The following is a 21,932-nucleotide window of genomic DNA, read 5'->3' on the forward strand; positions in this document are numbered from 1 at the left end:
GCCACAATTTGGATTGCATTAAAAAAAGTTGTGAAATAATATTTATTTTCTTCGGTATTACTCAAATATATCACAAAAACAATCATGATCTAAATTTGGATTTTTTTTTTTTTTTTTTTTTTTTACAGGATTATCCTTCATGGAATTCTTGATAAAATTTACAATCTTGTCTACAATCCATTCATCTTTGGTAGTCTATGGCTGACTTGTCTAGCAAGTTGCCATCATGAATGCCCAACTGTCTTTGTTTTATGACTATATATATATATATATATATAAAATGTAAAAATACCAGCGGTGGTTGACGTTATGTTTTGAGAAAAATAGAAAAACCGAATGAAATTATTAAAATCAACGTTTCGTCCTTATTTCAGAGGACATCTTCAGGATATTTGAAGTAAAAATGCAAGAAAAGAAAAAGTCATAGATCGTATGAAAAAGAGAAACGTTTTTGAATCCTAACCATGTCGGGAAGGACAAAATACGTTGATACGCACACATGTTTTTTCGTACGATCTATGACTTTTTCTTTTCTTGCATTTTTACTTCAAATATCCTGAAGATGTCCTCTGAAATAAGGACGAAACGTTGATTATTTTAATAATTTCATTCGGTTTTTCTATTTTTCTCAAAACATATATATATACATACATATATATATATATATATATATATATATATATATATATATATATATATACACACGTACATACACACAGACTGAAAAGTAGCAAGCCCTACACACACATCTTTCAGTTCTGCCATTGTTTGTATCCTTAAGTACCAAGTTGGTAGATTTTAACAATCTTTGCTTTATTTTTTTTTTTTTTTAAGTTAAAGTTGATGTATTTCTAAAAAATGGACAAAAAACAAAATCGGAAAGTACCAAATAGTTACTACTACTACTACTACTACTACTACTACTCTATTATACATCTTTCTGTATATACTACAACAACAACAACTACTGCTGCTATAATTGTTTGTTTGTTTGTTTTTTTTTCATTATTATTAGTATTCTAATTTGAGTAAAATACTTGATTAGTCATTAATGAAAAAATGAGGCATTCGAGAAGTATTAAAAAAATCATCATTACCATTATTAGTAGCAGTATTGTTAGAAGATAATGTTAACAAATCAAGAAAGACAACTCTTTCAAATGTAACAACGAAAGTGAAATTTGGGGAATATATTCATACCTACAGCGAAAATTTCATCAAAATATCCCCCTTACCTCCCACCTGCTGAAAACTCAAATGCAACAAAATATAACACGTTAGCCAATCTTATGCCAAGCAGTTCTGTTCCTAAATGTTCCATTTGCGAGAAACATCACTCATGGAATATGAGGACTAAAGGACAAAATAAAGGAAGCAAATGTTATAAGGCCGTTGAAGGTAAACCCAAAAGTCCAATTTCTACTCTCCTAAAATTACAATATTCAACAATGTTTTGGAAATTCTTACAATGACACTGAAAAAACTGTGCCATCCTTTGCTGTTCAAATGGACCGTTCCTGAGACATGGAAAGAGGAGTCTGCTACATGGGTAACAGCTTCACCTTCAGATGTACTCAGCCCGCCATTGCACTTAAAGTGCAACTCCATAATCTTAGAGACTGAAGGATGCCAGCAATATAATCTCTAATCATAGCTAATAGTGATTATATAAATAATAGTGACCATATAAATCTTTTTTATGAAATTAATTTCTACTCACTGGCTTATTCATCTAACCCAACCATTGGCTAGATTCTGGCTTTAATATAGCATTTTTTTTTTTTTTTTAGCTCCTTATACCAAGTGGTTTCATGCCTTGTCTGGAGCAATTTTCATTAAAAAAGGACTTTTATAGCTAAATTCAAGTCAATTAAATCATTTAGAAGAGGCATATCATAATACTATCGTAAGGACGTATTTACTTACATCCGTGACTTATTTAGCATATCTGAGGAGCAGAATTTTATAATGGGTTTAGAAAAGTTGGATGAAAATATTCTTATAACTTAAATTTTTAAGGTAAGGGTTACGCTTTCTCATCTATCATGGGGGCGAGATGGCTTGTGTGTGCGTGTGATCGTTCACCTTGGATTAATTATAAGACAAGCAAAGAAGTGGAAGTGTACCAAAATAAAAACTTAGTGTTGAGAAGTGTCTTAGACTAAAAATAAGAAGAACCACCCAAGTTAGCCAAAAAAAAAAAAAAGTGCATAAAAGGGGGAGGAAAAAAAGGAAAAATAAAAAAAACTTTTTTTTTTTTTTTAAAAGTCAACAAGAACACAACGTGGGTGCGGGTGGAAAGTGGGGAAGGGGGTTTTCAGCCATTTGTTATGACATGATGAGATAACTAAACCTCAACAATAGAAACTGTACCTGTCGATCGTAATCCCACCCGCCCAAAGATTTCTGGCAGGGTGTCAGAACCATTTTGTTTAGCCGCAGGTACACGTGGTGTTTAATTTGGAGACACAGGTTGTCATCTAGCATAATTTGCTTCTCCTTCGTATAGGCAAACACCTAGAATTGACGAGTCACAAGATAGGGTTGGTTTTGAAGATAGGATTGACGACGACAAGACGAAAGTATAAGAGAAGGAAGAGCAGCCGAAGATGACGAGGAGGACGCTATAGCATGCAATAAACTGAACATTGGTTAAAAACAAAAAGAACTATTCAACAACAACAAAAATAAATAAAGAAAAAGAAAAATAACAAAATGTAATGAGCCATCAGGCAAATTTACAAAACAATAATTAGCCGGGATTGCCTTAATACCAGCGTAGGAGGAAAGTACGATACAGTTTCTCTTTCATTCCCTGAAAAGAAGAAATAAACTTTGGGGTTGGCGGGAAATGAGGGGGTGAGAGAGAGAGAGAGAGAGAGAGAGAGAGACAGAGAGAGTGTGTAAAAAAGAGAAAGACAGAGAGAGATACAGATAGACACAAAGAAGCATTCATATAAAAAAAAAACTAAAAGACAATTAAAATATCAGTCTTGGGCTAACAAATATGAACGACGCTAATGTGTATAAGTTATGTATATCGTTGCCTTTTTAATTATCAATCGGGCCTGGCATTGTCCCGATGTAAAAAATTAAGAATTTGTTTGTATGTTCATTTCATGTTTACTCGCGTGCTACAGTTAATACAAGTTGTCAAATAGCGACCAACAATATTAAGTTAGGTTCAAAAATACTTTGCCATTTCATCCATATTAATGGTAGGCAAAGATTGCATGTGCAAATTTTGAATTGCCGAAACAACCAATATTCAGTTTTATTCATAAATCTTTACAGGTTACGGTTTTGGAACACATTTCAAAGTTTCTTTAGATTGGTTATGCGGTTTGGGATGAGGTGTTTGTGGATGAGAGAGATATCTAAAGTGGAAAACTAATAGTTGAATTGCACTGAAGAACGGGGAACGACGTAGAAGTGGAAAGTTTGAACCTATTTTAGAGTTTAGTCAAAGAATAGATTTTATATGCAGGACCCTTCTGCTAATACAGTAATAGAACTTTTCAAATAAACTTGTGATGTTAGGCTGTATAAGGGTGTTAACTTTGGTCAAAATCGGACTATTCCTTCTTTAATCATATTTATTCGATGATCGATTTTTTATAAGTATCAGAGATATTCCAGTACAAAGGATATCTAAGAAGACTCACAGACACAAAGTATTTTTGTGTGAAACTTCAAAAGAAAAACAGCCCAGCCATTTCGGAGTTTATAGAGAATGAACTCAGACATACACACAGACAAAGTGCCTTTTATATATAAATAGAGAGAATCAGTAGCTTTCTAATAGACTGATCGCATGTGATCGATGTTGTAAAATTAATTTGCATATTACGTAACCAAAGGATAAAAGTTTTGGTTTTCTAATTCTTTTTTTTTTTTTTTAATTTTTTTTATTACATTTTCACCCCAAACAAGGCAAATTGCCACTTTGGTGTAGGGGGCTACTATCAGGGACAACTACTGGGGTACTATGTAGGCATTTGGGCAGCAAGATGTCGGTTCACGTTACACTTGAACTTCTGCACGTCAGTACTGTTGGGGAAGCAGGGACCTGGAATGGAATTCCAGAGTCTAGCGGTTCTGGGGAAGAAACTATTGGAGTAAAAAGATCTTTTACATCTAGGGATCTCTACAGTGTGGGGGTGGGATTTAGCAGCCTGTCGGGTTTGTCGAGGGTGCTCACGTCATGAGGGCACAAGTGATTGCAGTTCGTCAGAGCATTCACCACTAAAATACTTGTAGAAAAGGCAGAGGGATGCAACATTTCGTCGATGGGACAGAGGCTGAAGCTTAGATGCCAGTTCAGGGCCTATCAGGTTTGCGACTCTCTTTTGAACCTTGTCAAGGAGCGAGAGACTAGTAGCAGATGCACCAGCCCAGATGTGGCAGCAATACTCCATACATGGACGAATGGTGGCCTTATAGAGGTACAGGATACTTTCGGGTGTTAGTAGTTTTCTAGCACGGTAGAGAGAGCCCACCTTTCTTGCAGCGGCCCTGGCAATGCCTTCAATGTAATTGTTCCAACTCATGTTTCCTGTCAAGGAGTTTGAAAGATGGACTCTCAGATAAAGAGTCGTTGGCCATTGCTATGGGTGGTAGAGAGGGTTTCTTGTAATTACTGAATGAAACTAGTTTAGTCTTGGCAGCATTGAACACGACCAACCACTTTTGTCCCCATTCCACTACAGATTGGAGGTCTTCCTCTAGTGTTTCTGCCATTTCTTTAGAAATGTGTTCATTCGTCTTCCTGTCGTGCCTGCCATAGAGTGTAGTGTCATCAGCATATATACCCATCTCAGAGGCAATTTTGTCGGGGAGGTCATGATTATTTTCATTTTAGCATATGGGTCATGAAAGCATTCATTTTTTTTATTTTTTTTCCAACTATTTATAACAGATTTAAATGACTTACTTGTTTACAAAGGAATTAAAATGCATTGTGGTGGATTTAATTTTGTAATTAATCTTTTTAAGCGTTTTCTTTTACAATATTGGATTTTTTAATTTCCTGATTATTAAATAGTGAATAAAAACAATAATATCTAAGTCACATAAAGTTGAAAAATACACAATTTTACTAATTGCGTGATAGATTTCGATTTTGAAATATTTATCACCAATAAATTCCTAAGAAAGATTGTGTTCCATATTTTCTAAAGATTTCATTTCATATTTCCAAAAAATTGCATTGCATATTTCTGAAAGATTGTGTTCCATATTTTCGAATGATTTCATTTCATATTTCCAAAAAATTGCATTGTATATTTCTGAAAGATTGTGTTCCATATTTTCGAATGATTGTATTCCATATCTGCAAAAAATTATGTTCCATATTTCTAAAACGTGTCTAAAATTTGTTGTCCCTTTTCATCTGACATTTTCAATCGTCATAAAAAAAAAAAAAAAAAAAAAAAAAAAAACTACAAATTAATGACGTGGGACAGACTTGTCGGTGGTAATTCCACAGGGAATTTTTTGGTTTTGTTTTGTTTTTTCCTGAGGAAACTCCTACCTCTTTGTCATAATCCCAGACCTGGTTCCCGCCCAGACCATGGCAAGCAAATAATTTTACAGGGCCACCAACGGCTGAAACATCGAGACATACATCATCGGTTTGCAGTGCTTGCTTTTTTGTATAGGAAAAAACCTGAAAGCAACAAATCAGCATCAAAATAACGTGGAAAAATGTAAAAGACAGAATGGCCAGTCTTTGACGGAGTGGCAAATGAAAAGGAGGGAAAAGAAGAAAAAGAAGTAAAAATGTGAGGGAGAGGGGGTGGAAGGGGGATCAGATTTTATGACATTCAACAGATTGTGAGCATTTTAATGTAGAATCCATTCAGTTTGAGAACCTTGATTTATGCTGGAATGAAAACATTCTGTGAATTTAAAATTAAAAAAAAAAAAAAAAAAAAATGAAAACTTGGTGTTTGTCTAGAATTGTCTCTAAATAAAAAAAAATAAATAAAAATATGTATGATGTACATACCCGTGATGGAAAAAAATATTTTATTCCAGAAATCATGTAAATTGATCAAGTAGTTATATTTTCTGTAACCCCCCCCCCCAAACCCAAACATCCCTCTCCATCGAATAGTGAACCGATACTCAATGGCTAACTGGGACGGTTTCCAGATGTTCATATTGGAACTACTCTAATGCTCCATGTTTAAAAAGAATGGGTCTGATATAGCATCTGACTTAACTGATTGGTTAAATTCCAACAGAAACCGAACGGCCAGCTTTGGTACACTGCTGAATGTGCTACCACCATTGCACACAGAAAAAACTACTTCAATTGCTTTAAGCATAACAGATGCTTTAAAATTAAAGTCACCTATAAAACTGCAAGGAATCACTACAATAGGATTATTGAAAACACTCATGTCGTATACTCGGTCCATCAAGTTAACAAAGGCTTGGTTTCCATAAATTTTGTTGAATAACAAACAAGGTCCTACATAGATGCGTGTCCTCTATCTCAACCATCAATCGATGCTGACGTGCCTCAGGGATCCATCCTGGACCCAACTCTTTTCCTTATCTTCATCAATGATCTCCCAAATCACATTTTAAGTTCATTCGTTGACATGTACGCAGACAGCACTACAATCTATGACAACACTTCAAAGGCCAACCACGACCAAGATCTGTCTCTCTCCTCAGATCTTGAGTACGTGATGCAATGGGGTAAAAAGTTAAGTTTAACGCATCAAAACCAAGCTTTTATCTTTTCATTATAAACGCTTTAATCCCCACTTGGTTCCAATTAATATGAATGGCTCTCGTCTAAAAGAAGTTTCCTGTTTTACTCCTGACCTAAAATTGAAGACTTACATCAAATCTGTTACCAACGTCAGCAGAGAAATGGTTGTGTCATTTTACCGCTCCAGAAGTTATCTAACTCCCAATGCAATCCTCTACCTGTATAATAACAAGATAGTCCTAAAATGGAATACTGTTGCTATATCGAGACGAGAGCTATTCTGGGTATTCTATCTTGCCTTGAAGTTCAAAACCACCTTCGTAAGTTAGTAGTTCATACCCTTTTTTTCTTTGCTGTAATCTCTTTTTGATAGAGGAGACATTGCGAGCCTGTCTCTGCTCCATTGTTATTTTCATAGCAAGTGCTAGTCTGAGCTTCAATCTATGGTCCCCTCCTTGCCAAAGTTTAGCCGCAATGACCATCAACAGTTTCTCCCACTCTCTATTTGTGCCTAAATCTAAGCGCAAATTCCATAAAGCTTCTTTCCTAGAACTGCCTGCATGTGGAATTGTTCCACTGGACTGATTTCCAGCTGACTACAATATGGTCATCTTCAAGTTTAATGTAAATAAGTTCTTGTTGAGCCCTCCCCACTAAATAATCCATTTCTCCGCCATTTTCATGACTAACTATTAATACGTTATTGTCTCCATAACCACACAACCACATGACCACACAACACATAACCACATAACCACTGTACACTCATTAACCTTTACTCTTTGGGCCTTGATAAGTGTTGACTTCCAAATAAAATAATTTTTTTAAATGATTCATGGAAATTCATAGACATTAAAAGACCGATTTTGATTTCTCTTTCTGAAATAACAGCAAGGGGAGACTTGATTCCAAATATTTTTCATGTTATATATCCCCTCTTTTGGAAATAGGGTATAACTGAATAGCTCCAGTATCAAATAATCCTTATATACTGTGAAATTTACTTTGTCTATGAAAACCAAAGAGGGGAGATGTGACATATGAGAAATATTTGGAATCAAGTCTGTTATTTCACACCATTTGAAACCATAACGCCAAGTTTTAGTCTCCCCTCCATCAAGGCCAGAGCTTTTGGGGAAATATCAGATATTATGTAATTCATATGCAAAACTAGGAAAACAAATGACTAGGACGGAAACATCTTATGGCTGTAAAACAGTGCCAAAAATAAGCTCTGGATGATCCCCTTAATGTGCGACCTTAAAGGCAAATATTGTATATCCCTCTACACAATTCAGGTCATTACCTTTCTAATGAGCCTTCATTTGTTAAATTCTGATCAATAGTCGCTGAGATTTGCAACTTATAAAATTGCCAAAAAGGTGGTATATCTATATATACAGTGGCACCAAAATTTAATGTAACTGTTTAAACAATACCTCATTTGATTCGCCTTTTATTCCTCTATAATTTTATAAAGCGTTTTTTCTAGAAGTGCCTGCATGTAGAATTGTTCCAGTTGATTACAATATGGTCGTCTTCAAGTTTAATGCACACAAGTTCATATTTGACTTTTAATTGAGGTATCCTAGTGTTCACGTCAATTTAAAAAATTAACTTCAAATCAAGAAGGCAAAAAGAAACTGTGCACAATGTAAAATTTTTATTTAAATGTAACATTAGAATATTAATGCAACACAAATACAACAGGAACACAATGAACTAGTTAATATTTAATAGCATAGTCTTTCTGCAATTTCACAGCCTGCAATATTTTGGGCATTCCTTGAATAAATCTGTGGCAATACTCCTGTGAAGGGCATCCCACTTTTCTTTAATTTTTACCCAAAGTTTTTCCAGATTTGAAATTTTAACATTGTGTAGCCGTTGCTTGATATAATGCCGTACGTTTTTGATAGGATTGAGGTCTGGAGATTGTGCAGCCCAATCCAAAAATGGAATATCATGCTCTTCAACCTCTTGAGATTGCCAGCTGTGTGAATGGGAGCACTATCCTACATGAAAATGGGATTATCATCAAAATTCCGGCCAAAGTAGGGCAAAAATTGCTCAAATTAATTCCAACTTGAAAGCGCTCTATAGGCTTTGGATCATTGGGGTTAATAACGCCCCACACCAAAACTGAACCTTCACCACTTTGCACTTAGGATTAAATTCTTTATCTTTCCTTCAATGGACGTACTGCCTACCAGCCCTGCTGAGCCTATATAACTTGCGCTTGTCACTAAATATCACTTTTAACCAAAATGAACAGATGGTGCTTTCTGTTCTTTACAGAAATCATTGGCTTGCGTCTTGCAACACAGCCTCGCAAATTAAATTCCTTCAATCTGTTATTAACTGTAGAAAGAGAGCACTTTTTAACAAGATTATATTGTTGTTGGATTTGGAGAGCCATTTCAAATCTGTTTCCGAGGTTGCAGATCTTGATAGCAGTCTTCCCTGTAAGAAGAAACTTTAGGACAACCAGATTTAGAGACATCACAAACACTGCCAGTGTTTTGGTGCTTTTGCACAGTCATTCGTACCGTTTCCTCATCACATTTCAATCTGCAGCCGATTTTTCAATTGGATGAACCAAAAAGATGGAGATTAATGAGCTCCTGACGATCACCGGAAGTCGAGGCATATGAACTAAATATTATGTTGTATAACCTGCAACAACAATTACGATTAGAGATGCTTTGTTGTTGAAAAGATATTTTAAGCTGGTTTTAAGCTCATTTGCTGTTGCGAACACTAGGATATTTCAATTAAAAGTCAAATATGAACAGTTAAAATTACCTTCTTCTCTATCTATCTATCTATATAAATAAAATTAACTCATTTTTTCCTGTGTGATTTTGACCTTAATAGGATAAAAAATCAGGGGATTTCATGCAGATGTGATATGCACAAACTACGGCACATTATCTGAGGTGTGCTATAGGCCTATTACCTCTACACTTGCTCGATAATCGTCCATTCCTATATTTGTTCTGGTGAGAGTCCACTGCCAAAATCGGTTAGATTAAATAGAAGTTGTAAAATCTTTTCTCTCTATTAAATTCCTCCTTTTCCCGCTCCCCATTTACACTGCTGCTTGATCGTTCACGAGGAACTTTTACGGACACCCACCGTTTACGGGTTTATTAGTTGCTTACAAAAACTGAACTGCTTCCTATTGGGAAAAACGCACCACTCTTACTTATACGTTGTTCACATTTATACACTACGAAAGATAAATACATTACTTACACGTTTTACACATTTTTATACTAATACAAACAAATTACCGATTATTTCCATTTTATTTTTATTTATTTATTTTTTTTTTGGGGGGGGAACCATATATTACATCATTTCTGTCATATTTCGTTTCGTTCCATTCAGTTATATTTCCCTGTTGACATTTTTCCTATCTTACTGGAATGTTTGACATTGTTATTTTTATATATTTATTTCCGTTTCATTTGATTTCATGCAGTTCGATTTTTCTTTTTTCTGTTTACGTTTTTACGAATTTTCTGCTAAGTTTGACATCGTTATTTTCTTTTGTTGTTTTTTTTTTGGGGGGGGGTATTTTCTGCTCCCACAGTTAGAAATTACTTTTCTGGTCAAAATAATTATACCATCGTAATTATCGCATTTCGTAATCTAAAATATCAAATTTACACCTAAACCAGATTCTTTCCATTTTTTTAAAACCATAGATTAAATCATTTCCGTTTTATTTCGTTCCCTCAGATTTTTCTTTTTTCTGTTTACGTTTTTTCGATCTTTCTGGAAAGTTTGACATCGTTAGTTTTTTCATTTATTTTATTATTTTTTTTGTACCATTTACTAATTCATTTCCGTTTTATTTCGTTTCGTTACGTTCGATTTTTATTTTTACTGTTTACATTTTTCCGAGCGTTATGGAAAGTTTCACATTGTTATTTTTTTTTTTTTTTTTTTGGGGGGGGGGGGCAAAGTTTCCAAGTTTAACATTGCTATTGGGGGGGGGTACACACAGTTAAACATTTTCCGGTCAAAATAATTATACCATCGTGATTATCACATTTAAGAAATGTCAAATATCAAATTTTCACGAACCTCGATTTATTTGGAACAAATCAAACTATGAGTGATTTCATATATTTACCGACGAAGATCATAATTACTCCATTTCAAAATGTAAACAATGCATACGAAATGTGAATGGATTTGCTGACTTTTCTTCTGTTAATATAAGGAGGCTTTGCTGAAATAAAAGCATTGTCATTTACAATGCTAATCCTTATATTTCCAGGGGATCTTTTTTAAAATCAAAGGTCATTATCAGATGGTAACTACTTAATGCTCAAAATACCAAATACTACATAGCCATTAAAAATTCCTCTCTACTAATATTAACAAATATATTCAAAATCCAATTAGATTTCCTCATTGTTTATACGATCCAGAGCAATTCCGGGTAGGCCCGCTAGTACAGGAATAAAAGGCAAATAAAATGAGGTTAGTTTGTTTAAACAGTTACATTCAATTTAGCTTAAATTTGCAGTTTTTGAAAAAAATGACAAGTGCGGACTTAGTTTTTTGGCAGCACTATATATAATATATATATATATATATATAATATATATATATAATATATATAATATAAATATTATATATATATAATAAGAGCAAATAGTTAATAAAACTTGTTAAAAAACACTTTGAAAAAGAGTTACAAACATATTTAATCTGAAAAGGAAACGCTTAATAAGTGGATAGTCCTTTTTTTATTTTATTTATATATATACACATACAAACATACATACATGGATATATCTATACTCGTAGCCGAATTGAATATTGAAATGCTTATATCTTTGGTTCTATGGGTCAAAACTACATGAAAATTTGCAGGCCTTTTGAAGATTATAATACTATTCTATGGTTAAAATTTTATGACAATTGGTAAAAAAGAACCTACATTTTGAAACCAATAAAATATGCCCAAATTTGCCTGCATTTGTATATATAGTGTCCTGGCAGACCAGCTTCAGTTTTGTTGCTTCGGTTGTCTTGCCAGGCCACTAATAATCCACAAAACAGATTAAGAACATTGGTACTATTGTTAGTTCATGTAAGTAAAACGATTCAGCGATGCAGGAAATTAATTGACAAAATAATCTTCCAACAAAGGACATTTTTTGTTGTTGTAGTTTTAAAGGTTTTAAAGAAACTTCCAAGATTCCCCATAGTCTTTATTATTGTAAATGTTTTTCTGAATTTCTACCGTATTACTTAAAAAAAAAAAAAAAAAAAAATTGCATGTTTGAATTATGTGGAGTCATCTCTCGTTTCTTGAGACTATTTCAATATGGCATTGTGAGACAATCACTCCTTGGTTGGCCATAATATTTAATTTTCTTAATAATAAAACTATTTGATCAATTTACATGATTTTTGGAACACAATATTTTTTCTTTCATCACTGGTATGATAATCATAAAGATTTTTTTTTTTTTTAACATAGGAGAAACTCAAGACAAGCACCAAAAATACAAATTAAAAACGTTTTAAACCCTGAAAATATAAATTTCAAACTTAGTAGCTGGAATTATTTTAATAATTTGCATGCATTTTATTTCTATCTCGCATGTAGGTTAAAGTTTACAAAATTAATAATTTGAAAATAAAGAGAGACTACCACCAGCAGGTGCTGCGTAAACAAATAAATTATAGCATCTGTTGATTATCCAGTAAATATGTTGGGTGACAGCAGGATTATGACGTACCCCTCTTGTGATTATGCTAAGATTAAAAGAGGTTCCCAACTACCAGATTACCAGAAAATATAATAAAAAAGGCATCATTTATCTAAATTTTCTTCTAAAATGATCTCCGTTTAACTATTATTAAATAGTAAGTAAAATTGAACATGGATGACACCTTGAAAATTCGATGTTATGATCAATCTCATTTCCTGGTGACAACGTTATGTTATATAATATAACATTATATAACATTATATAATGTGAGCTTGAATGGAGAGAATGAGTGTTAGATTAGGGTACACAGACTGACCTTAGCGAGTAAATGAAAGTTGATGAAATCACATGATTTCCAGAAAAAGAGTATTCTTCCTCCTTCCAACCTGACACTCAAGCAGGGCAGACATAAAAAAAAATCTCCATTCCAGAAAACAAATCGTGAGGGTGGAGATAGGTACACTATGTAATTAACTAGCCCATGTTTTAAAGATTTTCTCTATCATTGTTAACTCTGCATTAAAATAATATTTTCCATTTATATAAAATTGGTGAGACACCGAAAATAATCTGGGTTATTGAATGGTTTGTATAATTATTTTATACACATCACAGTTGATCACCATGCAGCATTCCGTTGTTCATACACTGAATATTTTACGCATGTCATAAGGATGTCAAATGCATAATGTTGCTGTCATATGTAATTAAATTCTGATGGATATAATTGAGAGAAAATATTTGGAAACAATTAAAATTGCCCTAATGAACTACTAGAAGTAAGGTTACCCTGCGTTGTCTTGCATCATAAAAGTAAAACTAAGCAATCTGCTTAATTTTATGATATGAAATGTTTAAGTTTATTTTGGGACAAAATTACAGCAAAAAATAATGATACTCTAAACGAAGTTTGAACTCAAAATCAACCTAAAAATAGCAATGGCCAAAAACACATTACCTGAAAGTATTTCTTTTAAACTTCTCGGCCTAACGTTCATAGGGAATATGAGTTGGAACAGATACATTGAGAACATTGCCAAGGCTGCTACGAAGAAGATGGGCTCTCTCTACCCTGCTAGAAAGCTACAAGCACTTGTACCCCCTTGACATGAATACCCCCAACAAGCAGCTAAATCCCACCCCTACACAGTAGAGATCCCTAAGTGTAAGAAAGCCTTTTACTCCAATAGTTTCTTCCCAAGAACTGCTAGACTTTGGAACTGCTTTCCCAACTGTACTGACATGCAGAAGTTCAAATGTAATGTGCCAGGCATCTTGCTGCTCATCTCCCTTCATAATATCTCTGCAACTAAGGTCCCCGATAGTAGTCTCCTACTTCAAAGTGGCACTGTGCCTTGTTTGGGGTGAAAATTGAATTTAAAAAAAACTCCCCCTCTATATTCCTGATCCAAGCACAGACTCCCTAGATACTACTAATTTGATTCTAATTTTTATAATCGGTTCAGGGAATTAACTTGAAAACTATACTGAGAATTATTTTCGTTTAATTTGTTAAATGAAAGAAATTAGTTTTTCTGACTCCAAAGTCACTAATTAGACCTTTGGTAAGTTCATAACATTTATTAGTTTATCTTTGATATTTTCTGAATTTTATCTGGACAGACAGACAAGATAACTTTCATTTTATATAATATCTAGGCAAGTTAAATTACAAGTTTTTTTTGGGGTTTTTTTTTTTCAATTTTCTTATTTTGTTTTAACTGAGGATGAGGCATCCTACCAAGTATCAGGTATTCATCTGCTATCTCAAACATGCCAACAGATATCATTTTAAGATTTTAACCATCCCTTAAGTTTGTTTGCATCTCTCTTGCACTTGGTTCATGGGATATATTTGTCATGTAGTTTTTTTTTTTTTTTAAATGCTTTTTCATGAGTTTGGTCAGTCCAATAATTATTGGAATGATAGAGATCTTCCAAAAATTCCAGTTTCTTTCCATGTTGTAAATAAGACTTAGGTATATTGTAAGCTTTTCTTTCTCAGCTCTACTTAACTCTCATCATTAGAGATACTCACTCCAACTAAGGTTGCTTATTTCTCCTTCTCATATCACTGTGTCAGGTTTAATAGCTCCGTTTTCTAGGTACATAGCTGTAAAAATTGCATTATCATAGTGGATGGTGTATGACTTATTTCCAACTGTTTTTTTCTGGTAAACATGTTCCCAGGAGTTGCTACTGCATTCAATATTCAACTTTTTACAGGTGGTCCAGTGGATATATTTGCACACTTCATTGTATCGCATTGTATAGTAGTCATATATATATATATATATATATATATATATATATATATATCTCCAAAACCCCTGGCCTTGATGGAGGGGAGACTAAAACATGCTATCATGGTTTCAAATGATTTGAAATAACAGCAAGGGGAGACTTGATTCCAAATATTTCTTATATGTTATATCTCCCCTCTTTTGGAAATAGGGTACAATTATGAATATTCCAGTATCAAATAATCCTTATACATTGTGAAATTTACTCCTTGCTGTTATTTCAGATCATTTGAAAGCATAGCAAGTTTTAGTCTCCCCTCCATCAAGGGCAGAGGTTTTGGGGAAATATCAGGTATTTTGTAATTTATATGCAAAATTAGGAAAACAAATGACTATGATTGAAACATCTTATGGCTGTAAAAAAAGTGCGATAAGTAGACTCTGGATGATTGATGATCAACTTGATGTGCGACCTTTAAAGGCAAATGTCACAATTCAGGTCATTACCTTTCCAATGAGCCTTCATTTGTTAAATTCTGATCAACAGTCGTTGAGATTTGGAACTCATAAAATTGCCAAAAATGGTGGTGTATATATATATATATATATATATTAGATAGATAGAAAGAAGGAAAGATCTGTACTGGTAGCCAAATTGAATATTGAAATGCTCATATCTTTGGTTCTACGTGATGAAACTACATAAAAATCTGCAGGCTTTTTTAAGATTATAATACTATTCTCTGGTTAAAATTTTATGACAATTGGTAAAAAAGAACCTACATTTTCAAACCAATAAAATATGTTCAAATTTGTGTATATATAGTTCTAGCAGGCTAGCTTCAGTTTTGTTGCTTCGGTTGTCTCCCTTGTGGCCTTGCCAGGCCACTAATATATATATATATATATATATATATATATATATATATATATATATATATATATATATATATATATATATATATTTAAATATAATATAGATACATGGAACAAAACAAAAAGCTCCCTTTTTCATTAATTATTACACTGATATACAGGGGAGGGAGCTATACCTTACCACAGATTGCTCCATTTATACTTGATCCTTACCTTATAATGCAAAGTGTTATCAGTATTTTGGCATTTGACAGAGGATTGAACCCCTATCTTCCAGCCCATTAGCAAACACCCTCACTATTATGCTAAATGGAACCAGTCAAATGTAAATCTCATTTCCTGACGATATAAAAGGGAACACACATTCAGCTGTTCTTCCATTAGCATCTGTATCCATATTCTGTGTGCGTGTGCATCAATTTATGTTAAATAGAAAAACAATCCATCAATAAATACAACATTCACCATTTGATAAAATTACTTAAATTTAATTCATGAAAATATTTTACTTTGCCATTTTTTTAAGGTGTTTTCTTAGCAGATAATTTACACTATTTCTTTATTTTGAATTTTTTAGTTACTTCCCTTTGTTCAGTTAGTAATTTTATCGATAAAATAATGAAATTACTACCCAGAAAAAATAAATTAACCAAATAGAATATAGCTGCAAAAAAAGAAACAACAAATAATAATAATAATAATAATAATAATAATAATCAGAAAGTCTTGAAAATTATATCTGGACATATATAATATTCAATAATATATCAAATAAAAAAAAAAATTTTTAAACCCGTATAAAATACAATACTTTAATAATAATAATAATAATAATAATAACAATAACAATAATAACAATAACAATAATAATAATATCCATTTTAAAATAAAAATAAATGAAAAAAAAGTTTTTAAATAATTTGAAAAAGTCAAACAAAGAATTTTAGAATATTTCTCAGATTTAAATTTTACAAAATTTTTAAAAACTTTAAAGAAAAATTACTTTGGATTATTAGAACAATTTTTCATATATATGAATTCATATAAATAAATATCTCTCAACTAAAAAATTCTCCATATTTGAGTATGAAAATTGTAAAATCATTTAAATTCAAATAGTTTTTTATTTTTATATAGTTTTAACATTTCAAGCAGTCCACTGTTCATAATTAAGATTTTTTTTTCTTGATAAATATGAGCAGACAATTTTCTTTTAAACAACTGCGCATTAGACATGTTTATAAATCTTTTTGAACATAATTAATCACTTTTCATCTTGTTTGTCTTTATTAACTCTAATCAACTAACAACATTCCCTAAAAACATAAGTATAGAAACGTTTTCTTTACACACAGACAAGCAAACCTAATAAACCTTCACAAATGAACAATTAACACCATTTACCATAGAACATGCATCCAATTCTGTTCTGTTCCTAGATGTAATGATCCAATCTTAGAATAAGATTATCTTCTTCAATAGACACTAGACCTAAATAAACGACTACAAATTCTTACATTAGTATAGCACCCACAACCTTACATATAACAATCCATCAACTGTATTTAATTAAATTGTATAACAATCCATCAACTGTATTTAATTAAATTGTATAACAATCCATCAACTGTATTTAATTAAATTGTATAACAATCCATCAACTGTATTTAATTAAATTGTATAACAATCCATCAATTGTATTTAATTAAATTGTATAACAATCCATCAATTGTATTTAATTAAATTGTATAACAATCCATCAATTGTATTTAATTAAATTATATAACAATCCATCAATTGTATTTAATTAAATTATATAACAATCCATCAACTGTATTTAATTAAAACTCTAAGATTATCTGTTAATATAGAAATTAATTAAAACAATCCAGCCAGATCCATTATCACATAAACTCAATACATCATTTAAGGTATCTTATTGGATTTTAAAAGTTCCACTTAAATGGCATTAAACTGACAAAACAAACTTTGCTTTTAATGAGCCAATTTTTAGTGTTTTTTTTTTTTTTTTTGTTGTGTTTTTTTTTAAACATAAGAATCCCCACTTATTAAGGCTTGAAAGCCACTCAAGGATGAGGGTTAATGAATTTAAAGTGGTAACTGAGATAACAGCATAGTGATCGTTAATGTAGAAATTGGGTAGAATTTGATTATTTAAAGGGACGGTATAACAAAAACTTGGACTTGAAGACGACCCTGTTGTAATCAGATGTAAAGTAGACCACTGGAACAGAGTTCTACAGGCAGGCAGTTCTAGGAAAGAGGCTTTGTTCATGGAACTTGTGCTTAGAGTTAGATACAGAGAGTGAAGAAGTTCTTGATAGTGGTTTTAGCTAGATGAGTGTCTTTTGTGAAAGTCTGGCAGAAGGGCTATAGATTTACACTTCGATGAGCACTTACTATGAAATTAATGATAGAGCAGAGACAGACTTGCAACGTCTCTTCTATGGAAAAAGGTTGCAGAAAGAAGAAAAAGGCATCATCTACTAGGTTTGGAAGCTGATTTTGAACTCTGTTAAGGCAAGATAGGTGCTTTTAATAGCTCCTGCCCAGATGTGACAACAGTAATTCATTATTGTTATGTACTTATTATTATAATGTGCTTAATTACACTTTAAGATTAATTAATCCAATCTAGATGGAACATTATCAAATAATCACCTAAAAATACCAATCTAGATGAAACATTATTAAATAATCACCTAAAAATACCAATCTAAATGAAACATTATTAAATAATCACCTAAAAATAAAAAAAATCAGCTTCTGTTAATAATAAAAAAAAAATTAATAGACTTTGAATAAATTTAAGATCTCTTTTTCTCACACTTCTTTTAACAAAGATAACAGATCCTATTTTTCATTTAACATGGCACATCAAATCCAGATTTTTGCTATGGAAATGAATAGATAATATTTCAACACTTCAATTTTGATCTTAAAATAGATCATATAGCACTTCGTTACTAAGTATGGCTTATATAATGTGAAAATGGACAACTTAGTTTTACATTAGAAATAGGAGTTGTCTCCCTTTACCATCAATTTTTCTTTTTTCTGCATAAGTTTAAAAATATGCAAACAAATAAAAACTAAAACCTCAAATGACTTTGCTGCATCCTAGGCAACACCGGGCAGATACAGCTAGTAATAGACTTTTTTTTTTTTTTTTTTGATACAATTAGTCAGTTATAAACAAGTCAGTACCTATCATCAGGAAATTACCCTTAAACTAATAATAACCACATTCCCATGATTTTAAATTAGAACCAACACAAAGTCTAGCTGCAATTCTGTCAATCTTTAATCGGACAAAAACAAAACAATTCTATCACTAATAAACAACTTATTAATGTTAAAAAGACAGCCATTCAATTTATTAATACACATTCAGTGGAAGTACTAAAAAAAAAAAAATTCTATTCATAGCTGAAATATATTTTCATCTAGAATTGTTGACATGTGAAAACAAAAGATTAATATATACATATATATATATATATATATTGATTATCGTTTGCCAAGACAAGACAACAATAATGAGGCTCTTCTGGCGTGGGTAACAGTAAATTGGGAACCAAGCGATGGCTACCAAAATACAGGGCAATTAGCACAAGTAAGGATATGTACAGGATGTTTGGTGCCCCTGCAGTACCTATGTGCAGAGTATCGACACATCCTCACAGACTGACCCCAAGTGAGGGATGCTCCGATGCCAACCTGAAGGGTATCTCAGACACTGCCCAACAATGGACCTCAAGAGTGAAACACTATGATAATGATTTATTATTGTTAATAAAAGACAAAACAGTTGGTTGCAAATGTTTTCTGCTTATATTTACTAAGAAAAACATTTTTGAGAAGAGACTAGATGAAATATTAAAATCATTAAAATGAATTTTACATAACTAATATGTTCATTATCAATATTTACCTCGTGAAGCATATCTGTTTTATAAATTGAATATAGTTTTCAAGTAAATACATCAACAGTTTAAATATGAAATAAATTTTTGTTATTTTACCATCACTGGTGGGTTCATACCTTCCCCTAAAGATATTTATATGCATATGAATGAAATCGACATGACTGGATTCAAACTTGGTTTGTTAATTCTTTAATGCACATCAACAGTAAAGTTGTTTCAAAAAGGAACCGATCAATGTGCAAAATTATTAAATTGTAAACATTTTTTTTTTTTAAATATCTTCACTTGAAAATAAAGCATTGCAAAATGAATTTAAAAAAAAAACATAGCAAACAAAATATATAAAAATAAAACAAAACAGCACAGAAATAAATCAATAGCACAAATATGAAAAAAAAAAATAAAACTGTAAAATACTTCAATAAATAATTGGTTACAAAAATATAACATCACATGAATTAAAAAAAATATATGTAAATTAAAAAGATATATAAATTAAAAATAAATTAAAAAGATATATAAATTAAAAATAAATTAAAAAAAATATATATAATTTATTAAAATGTAAACAAATTAAAATTATAGCAAAAAAAAAAAACACAAATATAAAAATATTTATAAAAAACTAATAAAACTAAACCCTAAAACAATTATTGACAAACATTAAATAATTAATGTATAAACAGATGAAAAACCATTGAAGACCAATTGTCCACCTCCTCTCCAAAAAAAAAAAAAGAAAAAAAAAAAAAAGGTTGTTCATTGCACAAATATGATCTGGAAACAAAACAAAGTCAACTTTCACCCAAAACTACTTACGTAATAAACGACCGTTTTATCTTTTTTAAGTTAACAATTGGTTTTATAAAGTTGTTCATTACCTGTGCGTATACAGAATGTAGTTTTGGAATCTTTTGAGATAAGGATTGATAATTTGGAGTTTTCGTAAGTTGTTATTTTCACAACATTTTGTCCGATGTAACCATCCATTTTTAGTGCGTCTTTTTAAACTCTAGAATCCTTGTTTGGGGAAATAAAATGGAATTTGGAATTGAACCTTTAGAATTTTCACTTTCCAAGTAATTTATATTTTCATTTCATTCTTAGTTATTTTTTGCAGGTACTGAGAATTGGGCCTTCAACCTCCAGAAGATTTTCAATTAAAACTGGCTGCACTCAATGCATTTATCCGTTGTGCCATAATTCCATATCTAGTTTAAAACTTTGTATACATTACCAAGTTCAAAAAGATGCACTCGCATTGACTGAAAGGTTGTGAAAAATAACTAAAATAATAGTTGTACAAATAATAATGATAATAATAATAATAATAATAATAATAATAATACAATACATACAGGATTCAATTAATTATTAAAAAAATTAAATAATTAAAAGATCTTTTTTTTTTTTTAATTGTTTCATCATCGTTTTCAGTGGGTAACCTTAGAACTCCACATTACAGAAAATATTTATTTATTTATTCCTGAGCAAAATAATCTTCAATCTCAATTGCAGTTTTCATAAAAATTGACAAAGACAAACACCTAAAGATTTGGACTGAATATAAATTTAGGCCAAACTAACACATGTGCATTAACATTTTTTTTATGTTTTTACCATTAAAAGAGACTATGAAAAATGTTTTCCTGACCACATTTTAAGGGGACAAAAAAATAAGACTATTGTGGCTGTTGAAACCATCACTTCTAAAATTCTCCCAGCGGAAAGATTCAATGGCAGGCATTGCCAGTTCTGATATCAACCATTTTATCCTATGATGTCACAGTCAGTCATTTTTTTTAACAATTAAAATTAGTGAAAATTCAATGTAGATTCTACAATTTCATGCAAAATGGAGTTCATCTCTTTCTGAAACAGGTCAACATGGATGTGAATGTGAGGGAAATATGGACGAAAATGGAAAACTGATTTTGTTGCGTTTACAATTATTCAATGAATCAATTTGGATTGTAAAGTGGGATTCCTGTTTTTAATTTTTGTTTTATTTTGCTATTGTTTTAAATATTAGATTTGATGGCTGAATATTATTTCCAATAAATCATACAAAAGAATTCCAAAACCTTTTTCAAAACATTTGCATAACATTCACAAATAATTATTCAATGATAAAAAAAAAAAACATTCAAATATTTTCCTTTTATTTCCTTTAATAATTCAAACAATTTATTGCATAATACATTTTCATAAATTAGAAACATTTTTAAAACATTTTAATTACTAATTCACTGTCTATAAAATAACTATGGTGACAAAACAGTAATATGTTAATTTTAATTGATAAATTTTGAAAAGAGTTTCAGAAATATTTTTTTGTATTGCGAATTATATGTTGTGATACACATTATCTTGTGGCAATCCTAATTTATGTAGT

General features: G+C 31.5%; 1 protein-coding gene across 5 annotated transcripts in view; it reads right to left on the reverse strand.

Moving 5' to 3' along the window:
- The window catches only part of LOC145291164 (polypeptide N-acetylgalactosaminyltransferase 13-like), a 175,705-nt gene that overhangs the window by 16,779 nt on the left and 136,994 nt on the right, over positions 1 to 21,932 (reverse strand). For 2 of the 5 annotated variants that reach the window (XM_080136692.1, XM_080136690.1), the window contains one exon: positions 2,374 to 2,517. The exons of 1 other annotated variant lie outside the window; for it this stretch is intronic. In XM_080136692.1, the coding sequence (XP_079992818.1) occupies positions 2,374 to 2,517 (144 nt within the window). Of the gene's footprint in view, positions 1 to 2,373; positions 2,518 to 5,533; positions 5,669 to 21,932 lie in introns of all 5 variants that reach the window. 2 more of the 5 variants (XM_080136693.1, XM_080136691.1) reach the window with 1 other exon arrangement.

The sequence above is a fragment of the Euprymna scolopes genome, chromosome 12 (assembly GCF_053919585.1).
Source record: "Euprymna scolopes isolate OS-2025 chromosome 12, ASM5391958v1, whole genome shotgun sequence".
Lineage (NCBI taxonomy): Eukaryota > Metazoa > Mollusca > Cephalopoda > Sepiida > Sepiolidae > Euprymna > Euprymna scolopes.